This window comes from Neolamprologus brichardi, chromosome 2 (genome assembly GCF_056152115.1).
Source record: "Neolamprologus brichardi isolate AB-2024 chromosome 2, ASM5615211v1, whole genome shotgun sequence".
Lineage (NCBI taxonomy): Eukaryota > Metazoa > Chordata > Actinopteri > Cichliformes > Cichlidae > Neolamprologus > Neolamprologus brichardi.
The window spans coordinates 26,919,579-26,945,145 of NC_142105.1; the positions used below are offsets into that span (position 1 = coordinate 26,919,579).

General features: G+C 40.7%; 2 protein-coding genes across 15 annotated transcripts in view; both read left to right on the plus strand.

The window, feature by feature from the left end:
• The window catches only part of LOC102780923 (protocadherin alpha-C2-like), a 198,014-nt gene that overhangs the window by 36,062 nt on the left and 136,385 nt on the right, over positions 1 to 25,567 (plus strand). The window contains exon 1 of one of the 14 annotated variants that reach the window (XM_087849945.1): positions 36 to 2,402. The exons of 7 other annotated variants lie outside the window; for them this stretch is intronic. In XM_087849945.1, the coding sequence (XP_087706071.1) occupies positions 39 to 2,402 (2,364 nt within the window). In that variant the 5' untranslated portion in view covers positions 36 to 38. Of the gene's footprint in view, positions 1 to 35; positions 2,403 to 2,608; positions 5,206 to 6,136; positions 8,507 to 9,076; positions 11,577 to 12,228; positions 14,743 to 15,819; positions 18,309 to 22,176; positions 24,728 to 25,567 lie in introns of those variants that run through there. 6 more of the 14 variants (XM_087849797.1, XM_087849899.1, XM_087849869.1 and 3 more) reach the window with 6 other exon arrangements.
• On the plus strand, positions 19,013 to 22,393 carry LOC118455107 (protocadherin alpha-3-like). The gene is made up of 2 exons (XM_035913034.2): positions 19,013 to 21,546; positions 22,330 to 22,393. Exons 1-2 carry the CDS (start codon positions 19,189 to 19,191, stop codon positions 22,342 to 22,344), a joined length of 2,373 nt encoding a protein of 790 aa, XP_035768927.2. The 5' UTR covers positions 19,013 to 19,188; the 3' UTR covers positions 22,345 to 22,393.

Here is a 25,567-nt window from a genome sequence, read left to right on the forward strand (position 1 = left end):
ATTGTAAATCACAGAGGAACATTTTTTATCTCCTAATTATGGAGCGAAAACAACCTGGAGCATCAAAAGACGAATTGCGGTGGATCGCTTTCATTGTTGTAGTTATTCTAGTGTGGAGCCGCGCTTCGGCGCAGATCAGATATTCCATTGCCGAGGGAGTCAATGAAGGAACTGCTGTTGGAAATATAGCGAAGGATTTGGGATTGGAAAAGAATACATTGAAAGAGAGAGGATGTCGCATTGTTGAGGGTTCATCGGAGTCGTTTTTTCACGTGGACCAAAACGATGGAATACTATATGTTGACCGTATAATTGACAGAGAGAAGGTTTGTGAGAGAAACACAGCGTGTTTGATCAACCTAAAAACAGTGCTTGAAAACCCTCTTGAAATTCATTATGTGACTGTGGAGATTCAGGATGTGAACGACCATGCTCCTAGCTTTTCAGTTAAACAGTACCGTCTTGAAATTTCGGAGTCAGTTTTACCAGGTTTGCGCCTCCAGCTGCAGGCAGCGCATGACCCCGATGTTGGTCAGTTTTCTATCCAAGAGTATAAGCTCAGTCCCAATAATCACTTTCGATTAGAAGTTAAAGATCGCGGAAAAGAGGGGAAAATACCGATTTTAGTTTTACTCAAGACGCTAGACAGGGAAACAAAGAAAATTCACAAGCTACTTCTTTCCGCTATTGATGGAGGGAAGCCAAGTAAATCTGGAACAGCTGAAATATTTATCGATGTGTTGGACGTTAATGATAATATGCCAGTTTTCAATGAAGACACGTACTCGGTACTTGTAAACGAAAACACTCCCACCGGTACAACAATAGTAAAGGTAAATGCTTCTGACTTAGACGAGGGATCAAATGGTGAGCTTATCTATTCTTTAGGTAGCAATGTAAACCACAGGATACGCGAACTATTTCGTGTTGATCCAAACACCGGTGAAATTATTATTCAAGATGTGCTAGATTTCGAATCAGAGGAAAGTTATGAAATTGATATACAAGCGTCTGATAAAGGCCCGGCTCCGTTAAGGACAGACAAAAGTGTGATGGTGAAGATTGTTGATTTGAATGATAATGCCCCTCAGATAGAGGTCACTTCGTTTTCAAAGGCAATACCCGAGGATGCAAGACTGGGAACTACTGTGGCATTAATCAGTGTTATCGATAAAGACTCTGGTCTTAACGGGAAAGTAATCTGCTCATTTAATGAAGAAGTCCCTTTCAAGTTGTCACTTTCAACACACGACAACATGTATTCCATAAGTACAAAATCACCCCTGGATAGAGAAAAGCAGGCCATATATGATGTAACAATAGTTGCAAAAGATGCAGGCACACCCTCGCTGACTTCTGTAAAAAGCATTACTATTATTGTATCGGATGTGAATGATAACAGGCCGGAGTTTTCAGCGAACCCTTACACTTTTTATGTTACTGAGAACAATTTACCAGGTGTTTCACTGTTTTCTGTGAGGGCAACAGACCACGACGAGGGTGAAAATGCCCATATTTCATATCATATCCTGAGAGACGAAAAAGAGAATAGTAAACTTTCTTCATACAGTCTTAATATCAATTCTGATAATGGGGAGATTTTAGCGCTAAAAAGTTTTGACTTTGAATCGCTGAAAACTTTCCAGTTCCAAGTTGTTGCCTCAGATTCTGGAACTCCGTCACTAAGCAACAACGTCACAGTCAACGTCTTCATCCTGGATCAGAACGACAACGCTCCAGTCATCCTGTATCCACTCAGCTCCAACGGTTCTGCTCAAGGTGTGGAGGAGATTCCCCGAAACGTCAATGCGGGACACTTGGTGACTAAGGTCAGAGCCTATGATGCTGATATAGGATATAACGGCTGGTTGCTCTTTTCACTGCAAGAACTGACTGACCACAGTCTCTTTGCTTTGGACCGCTACACAGGACAGATCAGAACACTTCGCTCATTCACAGAGACAGACGAGGCTGAGCATAAACTGCTCATACTGGTCAAAGACAACGGCAACGTTTCTCTCTCAGCAACAGCTACTGTGATTGTCAAACTTGTGGAGCCCAAAGAGGCTTTTGCAGCTTCTGATGTTAAAAGTGCGACAAAGGATAATGAGGACAGTAATGTCATATTTTACCTCATGATAACTTTGGGCGCAGTTTCTGTACTTTTTCTCGTCAGTATCATCGTGCTGATTGCAATGCAGTGCTCCAAATCCACAGACGATACTTCTAAGTATTTACAAAAGGCAGATTATGACGGGACACTGTGTCACAGCATCCAGTACAGATCAGGAGACAGGAAGTACATGCTAGTTGGACCCAGAATGAGTATAGGATCTACTATAGTTTCGGGCAGCCATGCAAATACTCTGGTGATGCCAGACAGAAGACGCCCACCTGAAGAGGTGAGTAATAACTTGTTGCCATGTATTCTACCTATTCTACCCCGAGTAATGATTTTTGTTATTATTCTCAATGGTGGTGAAACTGGATTTGGATAGAATTTCGACAATGACCTCAAACACGTCAGTTTAGTGATGCAGTAGCCATAACTATTTGTCAGCTTGATATCATAAATTGTACTATTACACATATTCACAAGGTGGCGGTACCTTGTCAGTATAACGCCTTATAGCGTCTCTGCACGTCATACCCGAGTCCAACCACGTTACATGCAGTCTGGTTTGAGAGCGTTTAGTTGAAAGACTTGCTCTAAGCGTGTGGTGACTATCATTTTATACTGACAAATAATATACGAGAAGTGGATTTATTTCTTGCTGCTATGGAGACAAAAATCTAAACATGTGGCGAATGATGGAAGCGTTTGGATTTTTACGTTTACCTCACAGTATGAAACAAAGGCGACGGGAATCATGGCGACAGCGATCACCACTCATCGGCGTTTTTGTTGTGCTTTTATTTTTCACAATTGCTTCAGGACAACTGAGGTACTCTATATCAGAAGAGCTAACAGAAGGGAGTGTTGTTGGGAATATCGCTAAGGATTTGGGAATAGATCTGAATATAATGAAGCAGAGGGGATTTCGCATTATATCTGGCTCGACTGAACCTCTTTTCAATGTAAATCAGGATGATGGGGTCCTTTACGCAAAGCGCAAAATAGACCGAGAGGAAGTATGTAAGGATAATAATGTTTGTGTAATTAGTCTCAAAACTGTGCTTGAAAACCCACTAGAAATACATTATGTCATAGTAGAAATAGCGGATTTAAACGACCACTCTCCTGCATTTCCCGACAAAGCTCAGAAACTAGAGATCTCCGAGTCTGCATTACCAGGAGCACAGTATCAGTTGCAAAACGCTCACGATCCGGATAGTGGCACAAACTCTATCCAACAGTATAAAATAAGTCAGAACGACCATTTTCGTTTAGAGATTAAAGACAGAGGCAAAGATGGCAAAACTCCAACTTTAACGTTGGGTAAACAGCTAGACAGAGAGGTTAAAAGTAGCCATAAATTGGTGCTCATGGCTATAGACGGTGGAACACCTCAAAACACGGGCACAGTTGAAATATACATAGATGTTTTAGACGTTAATGACAACATGCCAGTGTTTATTCAAGATACATATTCAGCTGTACTACAGGAAAACACCCCGGCTGGCACAACAGTCATTCAGGTTAACGCAACCGATTTGGATGATGGTCCCAATGGGGAAGTAGTTTATTCATTTGGCAGTGGCGTAAAAGGTAAAATTCGAGAGCTTTTTGATATAGACTCTGTTACTGGGGAGATAATTGTCAAAGGTCACATAGATTTTGAAGAACAAGACAGCTATCACATTGATATACAAGCCTCTGATAAGGGAAGCATTCCATTTAAAACTTATAAAAGTGTGATAATTAACATTGGAGACATAAATGATAATCCCCCTGAGATAGAAGTGGCATCGTTGTCAAGTGCAGTTTCAGAGGACTCTAGACCAGGAACAACGGTCGCGCTTCTCAGCATTACAGATTCAGACTCTGGGTTAAATGGAAAAATAATCAGCTATATCGCAGGGGACAGCCCTTTTACACTAACTCCGTCAATACAAGATAACATGTTCGCCGTGGTCACCAAGTCACAGCTGGACAGAGAGCAACAATCAACATATGATATAACAATAATCGCAAAGGACGCTGGTGAACCAGCCTTAACATCGGAAAAGACAGTAAACGTGTTTGTATCAGATACGAATGATAATAGTCCGCAGTTTTCAGCGAGTCCCTATACGTTCTTCATTACCGAAAATAACCCACCGGGAGCTTCTGTGTTTTGTATAACCGCATCCGACGATGATGAAGGAGATAATGCGATGATCTCATATCATATTCTTAGGAATGCGGGTCGTGAAAATAAAGTTACATCATTTCTAAATATTAACTCCGAAAATGGGGATGTTTCAGCCCTGAAAAGTTTTGACTTTGAAACACTGAAAACTTTCCAGTTTCAAGTTGTTGCGTCAGATTCTGGAACTCCGTCACTAAGCAACAACGTCACAGTCAACGTCTTCATCTTGGATCAGAACGACAACACTCCAGTCATCCTGTATCCACTCAGCTCCAACGGCTCTGCTCAAGGTGTGGAGGAGATTCCCCGAAACGTCAACGCAGGACACTTTGTGACTAAAGTCAGAGCCTATGACGCTGATATAGGATATAACGGCTGGTTGCTCTTTTCACTGCAGGAAGTTACTGACCACAGTCTCTTTGCGTTGGACCGCTATACAGGACAGATCAGAACACTTCGCTCATTCACAGAGACAGACGAGGCTGAGCATAAACTGCTCATACTGGTCAAAGACAACGGCAACGTTTCTCTCTCAGCAACAGCTACTGTGATTGTCAAACTTGTGGAGCCCAAAGAGGCTTTTGCAGCTTCTGATGTTAAAAGTGCAGCAAAAGATGATGAGGACAGTAATGTCATATTTTACCTCATGATAACTTTGGGCGCAGTTTCTGTACTTTTTCTCGTCAGCATCATCGTGCTGATTGCAATGCAGTGCTCCAAATCCACAGACTATACTTCTAAATATCTGCCAGAGACTAATTATGATGGGACATTGTGTCACAGCATCCAGTACAGATCAGGGGAGAAGCGGTACATGCTAGTTGGACCCAGAATGAGTATAGGATCTACTATAGTGCCGGGTAGCCATGCAAATACACTCGTGCTTCCTGACAGGCGGAGGACATCTGAGGAGGTAAGATGAACAGTTCACCTCTGTGCTGTATTTTAACAGCATTTATAATCAAATCATCGTCCTCTAGTATATATTTTTCGAATTGAAATTATTAAAATCACCTGCCTTCATACAGTTGTTAAAATCTTATTTGCCACTTTATATATAACACTTTTCAAATATACAACTTTTTTCTCGTTATGTACTATCAATATTGGAACAATGGGTCATGATTATAGGTCTTCATGTATATCACTTATATTGCTGCTATGTTGTAGTTAGCATTAGCATACATGAGGATCCTAGACTCGTTAGCTTCACAGCTTCAGCTTATCTGTCCGTTTTATTACTTTCTAAATATGCCTGATGCCATGACTCCTGGTATTTCAGTCGGATTTGTATTTGTTTCGTGTTTGTCTAGAAGTTTACCTTTTACATTGTTTTCTGTGGCAAGTTCGTGTCCCTCTGACTGGAATTGCATTACAACAGGCAGCGTAATCATGAAAAGCAACAGCACATGAATGGAGTAATGTCAAAAGAAATTTGGATAGAACGGTTTTGCTTATTTTTGTTTTAGAATGGTGAAAGTGGAGTAGGCTGAATGTTTTTATTTTGTTTTGTTTTTTCTAAATTTGCTTACATTTATTATCTCGATAAGTTTGCTGTTTCTAATGCATGCTTCTTTTTGAAGTCTGCAGTGTGATTGTTTGTCACTTGGTGTCAGTGTAAGGACAAATAATGCTTCCACAAGGTTACAATTGTATACACAAGAGCCATCCCCTTCCTTTAAAACAGTAGAATGGAGGACGTTTCTGTGTGTGAAGGACTAGACACAATTTAATCGCTAAGAATTTTTATTCTGAAAAACTGTCAGATTGTAATAACGGGTGTGGCAGAACAATCCTATTTGAGTGTATGAGTGTAGCGATTTGAAAGTTGCTTCATTTCGCTGTTTCATCTTTACGCCATGGAACAAAGGCGATGCCTAACGTGGAGAACGAGGACAATATGGATTGTATACATTTTGGTTCTGGTCTGGAAGACCGCTTTGGGACAATTTAGATATTCAATTTCAGAGGAAGTTACAGAAGGAACTGCTGTTGGAAATATCGCGAAGGATTTAGGTCTCGATAAGGCTACACTGAAAGAGAGGGGGTACCGCATTGTCTCCGGCTCAGCAGAGCCTCCTTTCCGAGTAAACACAGATAATGGGATCTTGTATGTGAACCGAAAAATCGACAGAGAGGAAGTGTGTGACCGACACAAGATGTGTGTTATCGACCTAAAAACAGTGTTAGAAAATCCACTCGAGGTGCACTACGTTGCAGTGGAGATTCTGGATGTAAACGACCACGCACCGATCTTTCCTGAAAAAGAAAATACGTTGGAAATTTCTGAATCTGCACTACCAGGAGCACGATTTCAATTACAAGCAGCCCGTGATGCAGATAGTGGTTTGCTGTCTGTCCAGCAGTACAAGCTGAGTCACAATGAACATTTTCGTTTAGAAGTGAAAGACCGGGGCGAAGACCGTAAAACACCAAGTTTAGTCCTTCAAAAATCACTTGATAGAGAATCTGTTCAAACTCATGTGTTGCTTCTGACAGCCTTTGATGGAGGTAAACCTCCCAGATCTGGTAACATGACAATAATTGTTAATGTTTCCGATGTTAATGACAACCCTCCTGTTTTCAGTAGGGAGGCATATAGTGCGCACCTCAAAGAAAATTCTCCTTTTGGTACGACTGTGATTCAAGTTAATGCAACAGACCTGGATGAAGGATTAAATGGTGAGGTTGTGTATTCATTTGGAAATGACGTGGAAGCACGGGTACGTGAACGTTTTGACTTAAATCCGGTAACTGGAGAAATTATAGTGGCGGGACTCATAGACTTTGAAGAAAGCGGCAGGTATGAAATCGACATTCAAGCATCCGACAAAGGACCAGCTACAATGACAACAGACAAAGTCGTCATTATTAATATAATTGACGTAAATGACAATGCACCAGAGATTGAAGTGACATCTTTTTCTCATGCACTCCCTGAAAATTCAAAACCAGGAACCACAGTGGCGTTAATTAGTGTCAAAGACTCCGATTCTGATTTGAATGGAAAAGTAGTATGTTATGTAAGCAAAGATGCACCCTTTTTGCTCGCACCTTCTTTACAAAGTAACATGTATTCTCTAGTAACGAAACAGGTTTTAGACAGAGAACAACAATCCCAGTATAATGTCCTGATAGTTGCTAAAGACGAAGGCGAACCTTCCTTATCATCGGAGAAAAGTATAAATATTGTTATTTCAGATGTGAATGACAACAGCCCTGAGTTCTTGCAGAATCCATATACTTTCTACATAACTGAGAATAACAGCCCAGGGGCGTCGATCTTCTCAGTGGCAGCCCGAGACAATGATGAGGGAAGTAATGCTCTTATTTCATATCTTATCTTAAGAGAAAGGGGGGGAGAAAATACGCTCACCTCTTTTCTAAACATTAATTCTGAAAATGGAGAAATTGTGGCACTGAAAAGTTTTGACTTTGAAATGCTGAAAACTTTCCAGTTCCAAGTTGTTGCCTCAGATTCTGGAACTCCGTCACTAAGCAACAATGTCACAGTCAACGTCTTCATCCTGGATCAGAACGACAACGCTCCAGTCATCCTGTATCCACTCAGCTCCAACGGTTCTGCTCAAGGTGTGGAGGAGATTCCCCGAAACGTCAACGCAGGACACTTGGTGACTAAAGTCAGAGCCTATGACGCTGATATAGGATATAACGGCTGGTTGCTCTTTTCACTGCAGGAAGTGACTGACCACAGTCTCTTTGCTTTGGACCGCTATACGGGACAGATCAGAACACTTCGCTCATTCACAGAGACAGACGAGGCTGAGCATAAACTGCTCATACTGGTCAAAGACAACGGCAACGTTTCTCTCTCAGCAACAGCTACTGTGATTGTCAAACTTGTGGAGCCCAAAGAGGCTTTTGCAGCTTCTGATATTAAAAGCGCAGCAAAAGATGATGAGGACAGTAATGTCATCTTTTACCTCATGATATCTTTGGGCGCAGTTTCTGTACTTTTTCTCGTCAGCATCATCGTGCTGATTGCAATGCAGTGCTCCAAATCCACAGACTATACTTCTAAATATCTGCCAGAGACTAATTATGATGGGACATTGTGTCACAGCATCCAGTACAGATCAGGGGAGAAGCGGTACATGCTAGTTGGACCCAGAATGAGTATAGGATCTACTATAGTTCCGGGCAGCCATGGAAATACACTCGTGCTTCCTGATAGGAGACGGACACCTGAAGAGGTAGGGTTTAATGAGATTTTTGACTGGTATATGGAAGAATTTGATTTCATTTAAAACGTTTTTAGTTCAATTTTTATTATATTTAACAAGAGTAATACTTTTACCAGTACTATGTGTTCACTCTCCATGGTGCTGATTTGTTACTGGCATTAGTAAACACTGCAAACCGTTTTCCTCTTCCACTTGCGGGTTTTTGGTAAGGCTATTTGTGTGGTATTTTTTGCTGATGTTTTCTACTTAGTATATGCTAACTACACAGTTACAGTAAAGTACAACACATATTGTGTATACTTCCAAATGCATTCGAGTGTCCAGAGTTGGGCTTTGTGCAAAATCCGGTCCTATGGGTCAATAAAGACCTGTTTACGTCAGCGTGAGAATATAACTCATCTGGGGGATTTTAATTTTTTAAATTTTTTTTTAAAAACTGTAGTCTGTGTAAATAACAATACCTAACGCTTGATGTCAGTATAGTTCAGTGGTTCTCTGTATTTGGCAGTACCTTACGTCACGAGTGGTATTTCTACCGAGCCGATATGCTATTTTTCTCTCAAATAGCAAATTTCAAGGTAAGATCGTGATTCACGGCAACGAGTGTGCTTTATTTTCAGAGCATTCCCCCAAAACAGATCCTGGTTAACGTACAGGATCATCGGACACTGGCTGGCTTTGCAAGCAGGGATTTTATGGACTATTTTCAGTCATCTTTGTCATGGAACAAAGGGAAGGCAAAGCACGGAAGGACCGGCGGTGTTGGTTCGTCTTCATAATTGTTTTAGTTATTTTATGTAGCGGAGCTTTTGCACAGATCAGATATTCCATATCTGAGGAGGTTCAAGATGGAACCATCGTGGGAAATATAGCTAAGGATTTGGGGCTTGATAAGAGTGCACTCACAGGCAGAGGATACCGCATTGTAACAGGCTCAACGGAATCACTGTTCCAGGTGAATCAAAACGATGGCATCCTGTATGTGAAAAGAAGGATAGACCGGGAAGAGGTGTGCGAACGAAGCAGTGCATGCACCATCAACCTAAAAACCGTGCTAGAAAACCCACTAGAGATTCACTATGTGGCAGTGGAAATACTAGACATAAATGATCATTCTCCCGTTTTTCCAGAGAAAGAGAAAAGGCTTGAAATTTCCGAGTCGGCTCTACCAGGAGCGAGATTTCAGCTACAGGCCGCGCGTGACCCCGATGTGGGCCAATTCGCAATTCAGCAATATAAACTCAGTCATAATGAATATTTTAGAGTAGAAGTAAAGGACCGTGGCAAAGACCAGAAAATACCATTCTTAGTTCTGCAGAAGCAGTTAGACAGAGAAACAAACGAGAAGCACAAGTTACGTTTAACAGCCGTTGATGGAGGGAAACCGGCGAAATCAGGCGATATAGAAATCACTGTGGATGTACTTGATATTAATGACAATTCCCCAGTGTTCACCAAAGAGCTGTATTCTGCTACACTTAAAGAAAACATCCCCACTGGCACTGTCGTCATTCAAGTGAATGCAACAGATTTGGACCAGGGAGCAAACGGTGAAATAATATATTCATTCGGTAACGAAGTCGATCCAAAAATAATGGAGCTTTTTAGTATAGATGCAAACACTGGCGAAATTCATGTAACAGGTAAATTAGATTTCGAGAAAAGTACAAGTTATGAAATTGATATTCAGGCATCTGATAAGGCACAGGTTCCATTAAAAACTGGCAAGAGTGTTGTGATAACCGTTGCTGACGTGAATGACAATGCACCTGAGATAGAAGTGACATCATTTTCTAGTTCTATCAAGGAAGATTCAAAGATAGGAACTACAGTGGCCCTCATTAGTGTCACTGATTTAGACTCTGGAATCAATGGTAAGGTCATTTGCGCAATCAAACAAGGAGTCCCGTTTACGTTATCTCCATCATTACAAGAAAATATGTACGCTATAGTTACCATCTCCCAGTTAGACAGAGAAATTACTTCTCAATATGATGTCACGATTACTGCAAAGGACTCAGGTGAACCTCCCCATTTAACTGAAAAGACAATAAGCGTGGTTATATCAGATGTAAACGACAACAGTCCAATGTTTTCAACAAGTCCTTACACGTTTTATATCACAGAGAATAACAGTCCAGGAGCCTCCGTATTTGCAGTGAAAGCCTCTGATCGTGATGAAAATGACTGTGCACGCGTTTCCTATCATATCATCAGAGACGGAAGTGAAGATAATAAAATCAGTTCATTTCTAAATATAAACTCGGATAATGGGGAGATTTTAGCGCTGAAAAGTTTTGACTTTGAAACACTGAAAACTTTCCAGTTCCAAGTTGTTGCCTCAGATTCTGGAACTCCGTCACTAAGCAACAACGTCACAGTCAACGTCTTCATCCTGGATCAGAACGACAACACTCCAGTCATCCTGTATCCACTCACCTCCAACGGCTCTGCTCAAGGTGTGGAGGAGATTCCCCGAAACGTCAATGCAGGACACTTGGTGACTAAAGTCAGAGCCTATGACGCTGATATAGGATATAACGGCTGGTTGCTCTTTTCACTGCAAGAAGTTACTGACCACAGTCTCTTTGCTTTGGACCGCTATACAGGACAGATCAGAACACTTCGCTCATTCACAGAGACTGACGAGGCTGAGCATAAACTGCTCATACTGGTCAAAGACAACGGCAACGTTTCTCTCTCAGCAACAGCTACTGTGATTGTAAAACTTGTGGAGCCCAAAGAGGCTTTTGCAGCTTCTGATGTTAAAAGCGCAGCAAAAGATGATGAGGACAGTAATGTCATATTTTACCTCATGATAACTTTGGGTGCAGTTTCTGTACTTTTTCTTGTCAGCATCATCGTGCTGATTGCAATGCAGTGCTCCAAATCCACAGACTATACTTCTAAATATCTGCCAGAGACTAATTATGATGGGACACTGTGTCACAGCATCCAGTACAGATCAGGAGAGAAGCGGTACATGCTAGTTGGACCCAGAATGAGTATAGGATCTACTATAGTACCTGGAAGTCATGCAAATACACTCGTACTTCCTGACAGGAGGAGAACATCTGAGGTAAGGCATACCTTAAAATATGACGTTCTTCCCCTAAGTTGTACATTTATTTTTAATCACTAGTCACACAAAAATTCATCCTTTTCATCTCCCTCACCTCGATCAGAGCAGCTGTGATATTTTAAAGTGTCTCATTGGACATCATTATAATACCTTGTTATTCTGAAATTATTGAGCAACAAATCAAGGTTGATTTATTTCAGACAAGTGAGTGTTTTTAGCTACCTGTCAATTAATGAGATACAAAAATGTGCGGGACTCACTCAGTGAAAGCAATTTGCAAACGAAATAACTATCATTGGTGCTGAAAAGTGCCTTGCTTCGTTTCAAGGTAATTCTGCAGTGACACGATTTGCTTAACTCGTGAGATAACAACAATACAAATTCAAAATACTCGCTGGTACTGCGTGAAAAAAAGAGATTATAGTTTTTTTTTTAATTCGTGTTGGATTTGTAATCTTCTGATGGACACGAAGTCTCTTCTTCGCTTTTCATAAACCGATCATACTGCTCTAACAATCCAATATGAAGCCAATTTTCTGTAATGAGAATAAAACTCGCATGGTGTCAGTGCGATATAGAAAACCTTCCACCCACAAGCTTGTCCTTACTGCTTTTTGGTTCCACCTCTTAGCTATTTCACATCGACAAGGGGAGCATCGTTTCGCGGATTGTTCTCTGGGTTTACACCAGTTTTTGCATGTACAAATATCACAGGAGTGTTTGCAAGAACGAGGTTGTTCTTTTTTTGCATTTCCAACAGATTTATAGTCATTGTGATGGATTATTGAAAAATTTCGTTTTGACCATGGAACAAAGAAAACGTCAGTCGGAAATGAGGAGAGGATATCTGGTCGGATGCGTATTTGCTGTGCTTTTGTGGACTGTAGCATCAGCGCAGTTGCGATACTCGATCTCCGAGGAGGTTAACGAAGGAACTATGGTTGGAAACATAGCAAGAGATCTGGGATTAGATAAAAACACGTTGAAAGACCGGAAGTATCGGATTGTTTCAAGTAATGCGGACCCCCTGTTCTATGTGAACCCAAACGATGGTGTTCTGTATGTGAGCAGAAAGATTGACAGAGAGGAAGTGTGTGCGCAGAGCAGTGCGTGTGTAATAAATGTTAAAACTGTGCTAGAAAACCCACTGGAGGTCCATTATGCTAGAGTAGAAGTGCTGGATATAAATGATCATTCACCCAGCTTCCAAGACAACCAGACAACCCTTGAGATTTCAGAGTCAGTATTACCCGGGACACGATTTCAGCTGAAAGCAGCACGTGACCAAGACAGTGGACAGTTTTCCGTGCAGCAGTATAAACTTAGCAACAACGATCACTTCCGATTGGAAATTAAGGACAAAGGAGATGATGGAAAAATACCTATTTTAGTTGTTCAAAAATCCTTAGACAGGGAAACTGCAGGGAGCCATGTATTATCACTGACGGCGCTGGATGGGGGTAAACCTCCGAAATCAAGCGAAATGAATATTCTGGTAAATGTTCTTGATGTTAATGATAACGTTCCTGCTTTCTCTAAAGATGATTATTCTGTTACGCTCAATGAAAATACACCACTTGGTACAATAGTCGTACAAGTAAATGCAATAGACTTAGATGATGGACCTAACGGAGATGTAGTTTATTCATTTGGTAAGAGTATAAATCAAAAAGATTTAAATCTCTTTGCTATCAGTCCATTAACAGGAGAGTTAAGCGTTAAAGGATTGATAAACTATGAGGAGAGGGAAAAATACGAAATAGAAATCCAGGCGTCGGATAAAGGTATGGCTCCTCTAACTACAGAAAAGAGCGTAAAAATAAAGATTGTTGACTTGAATGATAACGCACCTGAGATTGAGGTAACATCATTTTCAAGCTCAATACCAGAAGATTCCAGACCTGGAACCACAGTAGCTCTTATTAGTGTAAATGACTTGGATTCTGGTCTTAATGGAAAAGTTATTTGTTTCGTAGGTGAGGATGTTCCGTTTGCTTTATCACCATCTTTACAGGATAAGATGTTTTCATTAGTGACCAAATCCCCTCTGGACAGAGAGAAACAGTCACAATATGAGTTGACAATAACGGCAAAAGACGCAGGTCAGCCTCCGTTATCATCTGAAAAGACAATAAGCGTTACGGTGTCAGATGTGAATGACAACAGTCCAGAGTTTTCACTCAGCCCATATACTTTCTATGTTACTGAGGGGAATAATCCAGGAGCTTCGGTGTTTTCTGTTAATGCCTCTGATCGTGATGAGAATGACAATGCGCGCATTTCCTATCATATTATCAGAGGTGGAAGTGAAGATAATAAAGTCACTTCATTTCTAAACATAAACTCTGAAAATGGAGAAATTTTAGCGCTGAAAAGTTTTGATTTTGAAACGCTGAAAACTTTCCAGTTCCAAGTTGTTGCCTCAGATTCTGGAACTCCGTCACTAAGCAACAATGTCACAGTCAACGTCTTCATCCTGGATCAGAACGACAACGCTCCAGTCATCCTGTATCCACTCACCTCCAACGGTTCTGCTCAAGGTGTGGAGGAGATTCCCCGAAACGTCAACGCAGGACACTTGGTGACTAAAGTCAGAGCCTATGACGCTGATATAGGATATAACGGCTGGTTGCTCTTTTCCCTGCAAGAAGTGACTGACCACAGTCTCTTTGCTTTGGACCGCTACACAGGACAGATCAGAACACTTCGCTCATTCACAGAGACAGATGAGGCTGAGCATAAACTGCTCATACTGGTCAAAGACAACGGCAACGTTTCTCTCTCAGCAACAGCTACTGTGATTGTAAAACTTGTGGAGCCCAAAGAGGCTTTTGCAGCTTCTGATGTTAAAAGTGCAGCAAAAGATGACGAGGACAGTAATGTGATATTTTACCTCATGATAACTTTGGGCGCAGTTTCTGTACTTTTTCTCGTCAGCATCATCGTGCTGATTGCAATGCAGTGCTCCAAATCCACAGACTATACTTCTAAATATCTGCCAGAGACTAATTATGATGGGACACTGTGTCACAGCATCCAGTACAGATCAGGAGAGAAGCGGTACATGCTAGTTGGACCCAGAATGAGTATAGGATCTACTATAGTACCGGGCAGTCATGCAAATACACTAGTGCTTCCTGATAGGAGACGCACATCTGAAGAGGTAAGGAATATTCAACATTTTCCAATTAAATAAATGCACAGTACATTCGCATTCATGCACTGATTATAGTTTGTGGAAATTTGTGTTTACAACTAATACTTATGGAAACAACTTGAGCGATACCCGAGAACATCTGCCAAGATTTTATTCGTAAGAATTATTCTTCTCTCTCTGTGTCAGTATAAAATTAAATGAGCTAGGCTTTTCTTTAAAATACGACAGATAAGTCATTTTAGACATGGAGTATGTTTAATATATTAAATGCCATTCTAAAGTCAAACAACTTTTAAAAAACATCCAGCTGCAAAGACAGATTAAGGAACTAAAACAGATAAAAAAAAATCAGTCTTTTAATTAGGGGTGTTTTTACGGGTTTTTTTTTTTTCTTTATAAAAAATATGAACGATAACAACGCATAACTCAACTGGACCAAGGTGAAGTTTCTGACTATCGCTATCCATGGTGCTGAAAATCCTGTTTCAAGGATGTGTAGTTGTAACTCATATAACGAACCAGGAATCTGAACTTGTTCTTGGCAACAATTGTTACGACACAGAGTAAACATTTAATATTCCTACATGATGAGAATACAACAAAAGAAGCATTGGGTTGGTATTACCCCAGCGTACTCATTTTACTTATTTTTAACTAATGCATTACTAGTGTGTTGTCTGCAGTTAGACTTTTGGCCATGTGGTGTCAGTACAATGGAAGCAAAGTCAGTATTAATCGTTTGTCGTTACTGTGTTTATGTTTTAGATGTTTGGACTCATAATTTAAGCACACAAAAAGGAATAGCCTCAGCCACAGTAGCGTGTGATTGACGGTGAAGGCTTGTCTCTTTTCAACTATAGATCGCGTTTGGTCACAGATTTACAGGCAGATACAGAACAGTGTACCATTTAGCTGGTACGCTAATACTTCGTTTCACCGAAGAGAAACACTTGGTCGCATGGTGTCAGTACAACATCACAAGTCAGCAGTGTGTGACGTTGTCTCATTGTAATGTGGTTCCTCCTCCTGATAAGGCTCTCACTTCGACGTTACCGCATTCTCTTCTGTTCTCATTCTTCCCTGTAACTGCGATTATTTTATTCCTATTTTTTCCTATTTTTTTAAGAACAGGGTTGTTTACAGTAGGAAAAAACACCGTGTTCTGACGTCGCGATGTTTTCTGTGATAAATCTTTGAACATTAAGGACAAGACCATGGAACAAAGAAAACGTCAACGAGAAATAGCGAGAGGATATCTGGTTGGATGTGTAGCTGTTGTGCTTTTGTGGACTGTAGCCTCAGCGCAATTAAGGTATTCGATCTCTGAAGAAGTTGAAGACGGAACTATGGTTGGAAACATAGCAAGAGATCTGGGATTAGATAAAAACACGTTGAAAGACCGGAAGTATCGGATTGTTTCAAGTAATGCGGATCCCCTGTTCTATGTGAATCCAAACGATGGTGTTCTGTATGTGAGCAGAAAGATTGACAGAGAGGAGGTGTGTGCGCAGAGCAGTGCGTGTGTAATAAATGTGAAAACAGTGCTAGAAAACCCGCTGGAGGTCCATTATGTGGAAGTGGAGGTTGTAGATATAAATGACCATGAGCCCATTTTCCACGAAAAAGACAAGAAATTGGAGATTTCAGAGTCAGTGTTGCCCGGAGCACGAATCCAGCTGAAAGCTGCGCTTGATCGAGACATTGGTCAGTTTTCCGTGCAGCAGTATAAACTTAGCAACAACGACCATTTCCGTTTGGAAGTTAAGGATAAAGGAGACGATGGTAAAATACCTATTTTAGTTGTTCAAAAATCTTTAGACAGAGAAATAGCAGGAAGCCATTCACTAATACTGAAGGCCCTTGATGGGGGCAAACCTCCGAAATCAGGTGACATGAATATCCTGGTAAATGTTTTGGATGTTAATGATAACGCACCTGCTTTCCCTAGACATGATTATTCTTTTACACTCAGTGAAAATATTCCCCTCGGCACAATAGTCGTACAAGTAAATGCAACGGATTTGGATGATGGGCCTAACGGAGAGATAGTTTACTCATTTAGCAACAGTATGAATCAAAATATATTAAATCTATTTGACATTAATTCAATGACAGGGGAAATAACGGTGAAAAATTTAATAGACTACGAAGAAAGGGACAAATATGAAATAGAAATCCAAGCGTCAGATAGAGGTTTGGCTCCTCTTACCACAGAAAAAAGCGTCATCATCAAGATAGTTGATGTGAATGATAACGCACCTGAGATTGAGGTTACTTCGTTTTCAAATTCCATTCCTGAAGATTCCAGACCTGGAACTACAGTAGCTCTTATTAGTGTAAATGATTTGGATTCTGGTCTTAATGGAAAAGTGATCTGCAGTGTAAATGAAGATGTACCGTTCATTCTATCAACATCCTTAAAAGACAAAATGTTTTCATTAGTGACCAAATCCCCTCTGGACAGAGAGAAACAGTCACAATATGAGTTGACAATAACGGCAAAAGACGCAGGTCAGCCACAGTTATCATCTAAAAAGACAATAAGCGTTACGGTGTCAGATGTGAATGACAACAGTCCAGAGTTTTCACTCAGCCCATATACTTTCTATGTTACTGAGGGGAATAATCCAGGAGCTTCGGTGTTTTCTATTAAAGCCTCTGATCGTGATGAGAATGAAAATGCGCGTATTTCCTATCATATTATTAGAGATGGAAGTGAACATAATAAAGTCACTTCATTTCTGAACATAAACTCTGAAAATGGGGACATTTTCGCGCTGAAAAGTTTTGATTTTGAAACGCTGAAAACTTTCCAGTTCCAAGTTGTTGCCTCAGATTCTGGAACTCCGTCACTAAGCAACAACGTCACAATCAACGTCTTCATCCTGGATCAGAACGACAACGCTCCAGTCATCCTGTATCCACTCAGCTCCAACGGCTCTGCTCAAGGTGTGGAGGAGATTCCCCGAAACGTCAACGCAGGACACTTGGTGACTAAAGTCAGAGCCTATGACGTTGATATAGGATATAACGGCTGGTTGCTCTTTTCACTCCAAGAAGTGACTGACCACAGTCTCTTTGCTTTGGACCGCTATACGGGACAGATCAGAACACTTCGCTCATTCACAGAGACAGACGAGGCTGAGCATAAACTGCTCATTCTGGTCAAAGACAACGGCAACGTTTCTCTCTCAGCAACAGCTACTGTGATTGTCAAACTGGTGGAGCCCAAAGAGGCTTTTGCAGCTTCTGATGTTAAAAGTGCAGCAAAAGATGATGAGGACAGTAATGTCATATTTTATCTCATGATAACTTTGGGCGCAGTTTCTGTACTTTTTCTCGTCAGCATTATCGTGCTGATTGCAATGCAGTGCTCCAAATCCACAGACTATACTTCTAAATATCTGCCAGAGACTAATTATGATGGGACACTGTGTCACAGCATCCAGTACAGATCAGGAGAGAAGCGGTACATGCTAGTTGGACCCAGAATGAGTATAGGATCTACTATAGTTCCGGGCAGTCATGCAAATACTCTAGTGCTGCCTGACAGGAGAAGGCCATCTGAAGAGGTAAGAGATATTAAAAGTTTTTATTTTATTTTACGAAATAAGCATATTTCTATTCATGAATTTGTGATGGCTTAAGAAAGCTTACGTACTCATAACCAGACCTCTTACAAAAAACCCTAATGTGTTTCTGGCAACATATGCAGTATTTTATGTCCTAAAACATTTTTCCACGTTTGTCATATTTTGAAGCTTCTTAACCTGACACTTAGCACTTTATAATATACTTATGTTTATGTAATATATGTAAATATCAATCCTTACGCAACCATCTTAATGGGCCGTAGTTTTCCTTGTAGTTTGTAATTGCTGTCCATGGTGCTGAAAAGAATTCCCATGCTTTCTCTGTTCCTCGAATATTACAAGTACAAAAAGAAAACCTACAGTTTGTAGATCATTTAACGTTTTGCTTTGGCTTTAGAAAATAACGTTAGATCGTTTTCTGAAAGGCCGTGTTTTTGTTTTTTTTGGGGGGGGTTTATTAGGGGAAGCATTGAGATCTCTTATTGACTCTGGACACCACGTCTTTATCTTGTCTTGTGGCTTGACAGTATGAGTTGTAGCCAAGTATAAAACAATTTTGCATTAAACAGATGTGATAAAAACTGGACGAATTCTGTGCTGTGAGACACCTGCTCGCATGGTGTCAGTGCGATAACAAAAATCAGCAGCTCAAGATATTGTCGTCATAGCTTTGTAATCCGTCCTCCTCACACCAGTCTCAGTACAACATTAGCGCAGTTTTTCTGTTCTTATTCTAGTCTGCGTTTGCCTCATTTTACCTGTTTAAAAAGGGAGTATTTGTAATCAGGTAACCCCTGGAGTCTTTTTTAAACGTCAAAAAACTATTTGTGATGGATTACTGGTGATTTTGGATAGAACCATGGAACAAAGAAAACGCCAGTCGGAAATGAGGAGAGGATGTCTGGTAGGATGTGTAGCTGCTGTACTTTTGTGGACTGTAGCCTCAGCGCAATTACGATATTCGATCTCTGAAGAAGTTAAAGAAGGAACTATAGTTGGAAACATAGCAAGAGATCTGGGATTAGATAAAAACACGTTGAAAGACCGGAAGTATCGGATTGTTTCAAGTAACGATGATCCCCTTTTCTACGTGAATCCAAACGATGGCGTTCTGTATGTGAGTCGGAAGATTGACAGAGAGGAGGTGTGCGTGCAGATCAGTGCGTGTGTGATAAATGTGAAAACAGTGCTAGAAAACCCACTGGAGGTCCACTATGTTGAAGTGGAAGTTTTGGATGTAAATGACCATTCACCTACTTTTTCGGAAAATAGTGCTACACTGGAGATTTCAGAGTCAGTGTTGCCCGGGACACGATTTCAGCTGAAAGCCGCCCGGGATCGAGACAGTGGTCAGTTTTCAGTGCAGCGATATATAATTAGCAACAACGAACATTTTCGTTTGGAGGTTAAGGAAAAACGAGATGACGTAAAAATACCAATTTTAGTTGTTCAAAAATCTTTAGACAGGGAGACTGCAAGAAGCCATTCGCTAATAGTGACAGCACTTGATGGGGGTAAACCGCCGAAATCCGGTAACATGAATATTCTCGTAAATGTTTTGGATATTAATGATAACGCGCCTATTTTTTCTAAAGACGTTTATTCAGTGACACTAAATGAAAATGTTCAGGTAGGAACACCAATTATTCAGGTAAATGCAACAGACTTGGATGATGGCCCTAACGGAAATGTGGTTTACTCATTTAGCAACAATATGCATCAAAACATATTAAGCATTATTGATATTAATTCACTAACAGGACAATTAACTGTTAAAGGTTTAATAGATTATGAGGAGCAGGACGGATATGAAATAGAAATCCAGGCATCAGATAGAGGCCTGGCTCCTCTAACCACAGAAAAAAGTGTAAATATTAAGATAATTGATGTGAATGATAACGCACCTGAGATTGAGGTAACATCATTTTCAAGCTCAATACCAGAAGATTCCAGGCCTGGAACTACAGTAGCTCTTATTAGTGTAAATGACTTGGATTCTGGTCTTAATGGAAAAGTGATCTGCAGTGTAGATGAAGATGTACCGTTCATTCTATCAACATCCTTAAAAGACAAAATGTTTTCATTAGTGACCAAATCCCCTCTGGACAGAGAGAAACAGTCACAATATGAGTTGACAATAACGGCAAAAGACGCAGGTCAGCCTCCGTTATCATCTGAAAAGACAATAAGCGTTACGGTGTCAGATGTGAATGACAACAGTCCAGAGTTTTCACTCAGCCCATATACTTTCTATGTTACTGAGGGAAACAATCCAGGAGCTTCAGTGTTTTCTGTTAAAGCCTCTGATCGTGATGAGAATGACAATGCGCGCATTTCCTATCATATTATCAGAGACGGAAGTGAGGATAATAAAGTCACTTCATTTCTGAACATAAACTCTGAAAATGGGGACATTTTAGCGCTGAAAAGTTTTGATTTTGAAACGCTGAAAACTTTCCAGTTCCAAGTTGTTGCCTCAGACTCTGGAACTCCGTCACTAAGCAACAACGTCACAATCAACGTCTTCATCCTGGATCAGAACGACAACGCTCCAGTCATCCTGTATCCACTCAGCTCCAACGGCTCTGCTCAAGGTGTGGAGGAGATTCCCCGAAACGTCAATGCAGGACACTTAGTGACTAAAGTCAGAGCCTATGACGCTGATATAGGATATAACGGCTGGTTGCTCTTTTCACTGCAGGAAGTGACTGACCACAGTCTCTTTGCTTTGGACCGCTATACAGGACAGATCAGAACACTTCGCTCATTCACAGAGACTGACGAGGCTGAGCATAAACTGCTCATTCTGGTCAAAGACAACGGCAACGTTTCTCTCTCAGCAACAGCTACTGTGATTGTCAAACTTGTGGAGCCCAAAGAGGCTTTTGCAGCTTCTGATGTTAAAAGTGCAGCAAAAGATGATGAGGACAGTAATGTCATATTTTACCTCATGATAACTTTGGGCGCCGTTTCTGTACTTTTTCTCGTCAGCATCATCGTGCTGATTGCAATGCAGTGCTCCAAATCCACAGACTATACTTCTAAATATCTGCCAGAGACTAATTATGATGGGACACTGTGTCACAGCATCCAGTACAGATCAGGGGAGAAGCGGTACATGCTAGTTGGACCCAGAATGAGTATAGGATCTACCATAGTACCTGGCAGCCATGCAAATACACTTGTGCTTCCCGACAGGAGGAGAGCATCCGAGGAGGTAAGAGATTTGCGTCACATTTCCTGGTCTCAATCCTTACTTACATTTGTTTTATTAGTAGCGCGGCTGGAATGAAATTAATGGCATCCTTCGTAACGAAATAACCATTTATGACGACAAGGTCGTGAATATTTACAATTCTTAAAGTAATCAAAAAACAAATTTTGCAATTTGTCTTTGAACAGTGATGAACGTGGGATTTTTTTTCACAATCTCCACTGTTTCTCTTCTTTTAACAGTTTCCTTCTCTTCTATTCCCAACCTTCTTTTGCTTAAAACACTGGCATAAATGAAATAAGGAGCCTGAGCAATCCAAAAGCCTCAGCATGTGTCAGGCAGCACTGTAGTGCACAGCATTAGCAGTTCTTTATTGGACTCGCTTGATTGAGTTTCTATTGAACTGAAATATTTTTTATACTTACTGATGTTAACGCAGCGTGTTGACTCATATCACTTAATTTTGTCGTGTAATAAATGTTTATTGTATAATGTTATGCAGACCCTTCTGATGTTTTTGAGATTTGTGTCACTTTTTTTTGTCAAACATGCAAAAATTTGTTAGAATATTTTTCCCTGCAGTGAGAACGCAGATCGCGTGGTGTCAGTGTAATCCAAACAGGAAGCCTTGCACGAGTTTCCCACCAGGGTTGTTTGGTTCCATTTCTTTTTTCGCGGCCGTTGTTGAGCTTACTACCGTGTTTCTTTGGCATTATGTCCGTCATTGTAGACAGAAGATGAGTATTTTCATATAAGGAACGTTTGGATTTTGTCGTTATGTTGCAGCAAACGATTATCTGAAGGCATACTTGTGATCTACGGTGTAACCATGGAACAAAGAAGACACGAGAGGCGAAGTGGGAGAGGATCTTTCCTTAGCTGCATGGCTGCTGTGCTTTTGTGTACTGTGGCTTCGGCGCAGATGCGATATTCAGTCTCGGAGGAGGTTAACGAAGGGACTGTGGTAGGAAACATCGCAAAAGATCTGGGAATAGATAAAAGCACGTTAAAAGAGAGAAAGTATCGGATTGTTAATAGTGATGTAGATCCCCTTTTCCATGTAAATCCAAATGACGGTATCCTGTATGTGAGCCGGAAGATTGACAGAGAAGAGGTGTGCGCGGAGAGCACTTCGTGTTTAATAAATCTGAAAACTGTACTAGAAAACCCGCTGGAGATACATTACGTTGCAGTGGAGGTGTTGGATGTAAATGACCACTCTCCTCGTTTTCCACAGGAAGAAAAAAGGCTGGAAATTTCAGAGTCTGCGTTACCCGGTGTACGTATACCGTTACAGCCCGCACGAGATCCAGACGGCGGTCCTTTTACCATTCAGCAGTATAAACTTAGCTCAAACGACCACTTTCGGTTAGAAGTAAAAGATAAGGGAGAAGATGGGAAAATACCAATATTAATTGTGCAGAAATCTTTGGATAGGGAAGCAGCGGGGACCCATTCATTAGCACTGACGGCCCTGGATGGGGGCAAACCTGCTAAATCTGGAGAGATGACAATTTTAATATATGTTTTGGACATTAATGATAACGCACCTGTTTTCTCCCAAGATGTTTATTCTGTTACGCTTAATGAAAATGCTCCTGTAGGTACAGTAGTCATCCAAGTGAATGCAACGGATTTAGATGACAGTCAAAACGGAGATGTTGTTTACTCATTTAGCAGTGTTGTTCATTCTAGGTTACTGAAGCTTTTTGACATAAACCCTGTGACAGGTGAGATAACTGTAAAAGGGCAGATAGACTACGAGGAGAAGGACAAATATGAAATTGAAATTCAAGCATCAGATAAAGGTCTTGCTCCTCTATCAACACAAAAGAGTGTACATATTAAGATAGTTGATGTGAATGACAATGCGCCTGAGATTGAAGTTACTTCATTTTCCAGCTCCATCCCAGAAGATTCCAGACCTGGAACTACAGTAGCTCTTATAAGTGTAAATGACTTGGATTCTGGTCTTAATGGAAAAGTCATTAGTTCCTTAGGTGACGATGTTCCGTTTGCATTGTCACCATCTTTACAGGACAAAATGTATTCATTAGTGACCAAATCCCCCCTGGACAGAGAGAAACAGTCACAATATGAGTTGACAATAACAGCAAAAGACGCAGGTCAGCCTCCGTTATCATCTGAAAAGACAATAAGCGTTACGGTGTCCGATGTGAATGACAACCGTCCAGAGTTTTCACTCAGCCCATATACTTTCTATGTTACTGAGGGGAATAATCCAGGAGCTTTGGTGTTTTCTGTTAATGCCTCTGATCGTGATGAGAATGACAATGCGCGCATTTCCTATCATATTATCAGAGACGGAAGTGAAGATAATAAAGTCACTTCATTTCTAAACATAAACACTGAAAATGGGGACATTTTAGCGCTGAAAAGTTTTGACTTTGAAACGATGAAAACTTTCCAGTTCCAAGTTGTTGCCTCAGATTCTGGAACTCCGTCACTAAGCAACAACGTCACAGTCAACGTCTTCATCCTGGATCAGAACGATAATGCTCCAGTCATCCTGTATCCAATCAGCTCCAACGGTTCTGCTCAAGGTGTGGAGGAGATTCCCCGAAACGTCAATGCAGGACACTTGGTGACTAAAGTCAGAGCCTATGACGCTGATATAGGATATAACGGCTGGTTGCTCTTTTCACTGCAGGAAGTGACTGACCACAGTCTCTTTGCGTTGGACCGCTATACAGGACAGATCAGAACACTTCGCTCATTCACAGAGACAGACGAGGCTGAGCATAAACTGCTCATACTGGTCAAAGACAACGGCAACGTTTCTCTCTCAGCAACAGCTACTGTGATTGTCAAACTTGTGGAGCCCAAAGAGGCTTTTGCAGCTTCTGATGTTAAAAGTGCAGCAAAAGATGATGAGGACAGTAACGTGATATTTTACCTCATGATAACTTTGGGCGCAGTTTCTGTACTTTTTCTCGTCAGCATCATCGTGCTGATTGCAATGCAGTGCTCCAAATCCACAGACTATACTTCTAAATATTTGCCAGAGACTAATTATGATGGGACACTGTGTCACAGCATCCAGTACAGATCAGGGGAGAAGCGGTACATGCTCGTTGGACCCAGAATGAGTATAGGATCTACTATAGTACCTGGGAGCCATGCAAATACTCTAGTGCTTCCTGATAGGAGAAAGACATCTGAGGTAAGGCATATTTAAAGAACCTTTTTCGCAAAACCTACTCTAAATGCATCAATATGCACCAGGCACAAACTGATTTGTTTAGTGTGAACCTTTATTTTATGACAAGTGTATGTCAGAAAAAAAGACATTATTTTTCAACACAGACTAACAAAAAAAAGAAAGAAAGAAAGAAAGAAAGAAAGAAAGAAAGAAAGAAAGAAAGAAAGAAAGAAAAAGCTTAAATTTACCTGAATCTATAGGTTTCACTGAGTCTGACTGACTTGGATAACTTTTTAGTTGAAATGATGATGAGATTGTGATCATGGTAAAACTAAGAATTCTTTTGATGATTTGGCATGACATGGATTTGCTGCTTTTAAGTAGAACTTTGAAAATTATGCACAATAGTGTTTATTTCTTTGACAAAGCATACTCTATGGTATATACTTTTCTATGGCCTTAGCATACTTTTAGAAAAAGGGGTACTCATTTGTTTAACTTGGCAAACTTTGTTTGTTGGTCATTACATTTTCCTTTATGATTAGGAGGTTAGTAGGTCTCAGTTGCTTGAACTGGACAAGAACAAATAGACGAAATGTCATTGTCTGTCTTTTCATGCTGTCTTTCCACCTTCATGTCCTTTTTCTTGAACATTATCTTTCATAACCCAATATGACCATATTTTCTCTGGTAGTAGCAGATAAGATCAGTCTGCAAACAAAACTGACTGAATGTACTGTAGCAATAGACTACAAAAAGTTAAAATTCCTCTGGTGACTTGTGTAGGAAATGTAATATTGTCACAAAATGTAGCTAGAAATTCTTGAAGTCTATGGCAAGTGCTGTCCATGGTCCTGACCA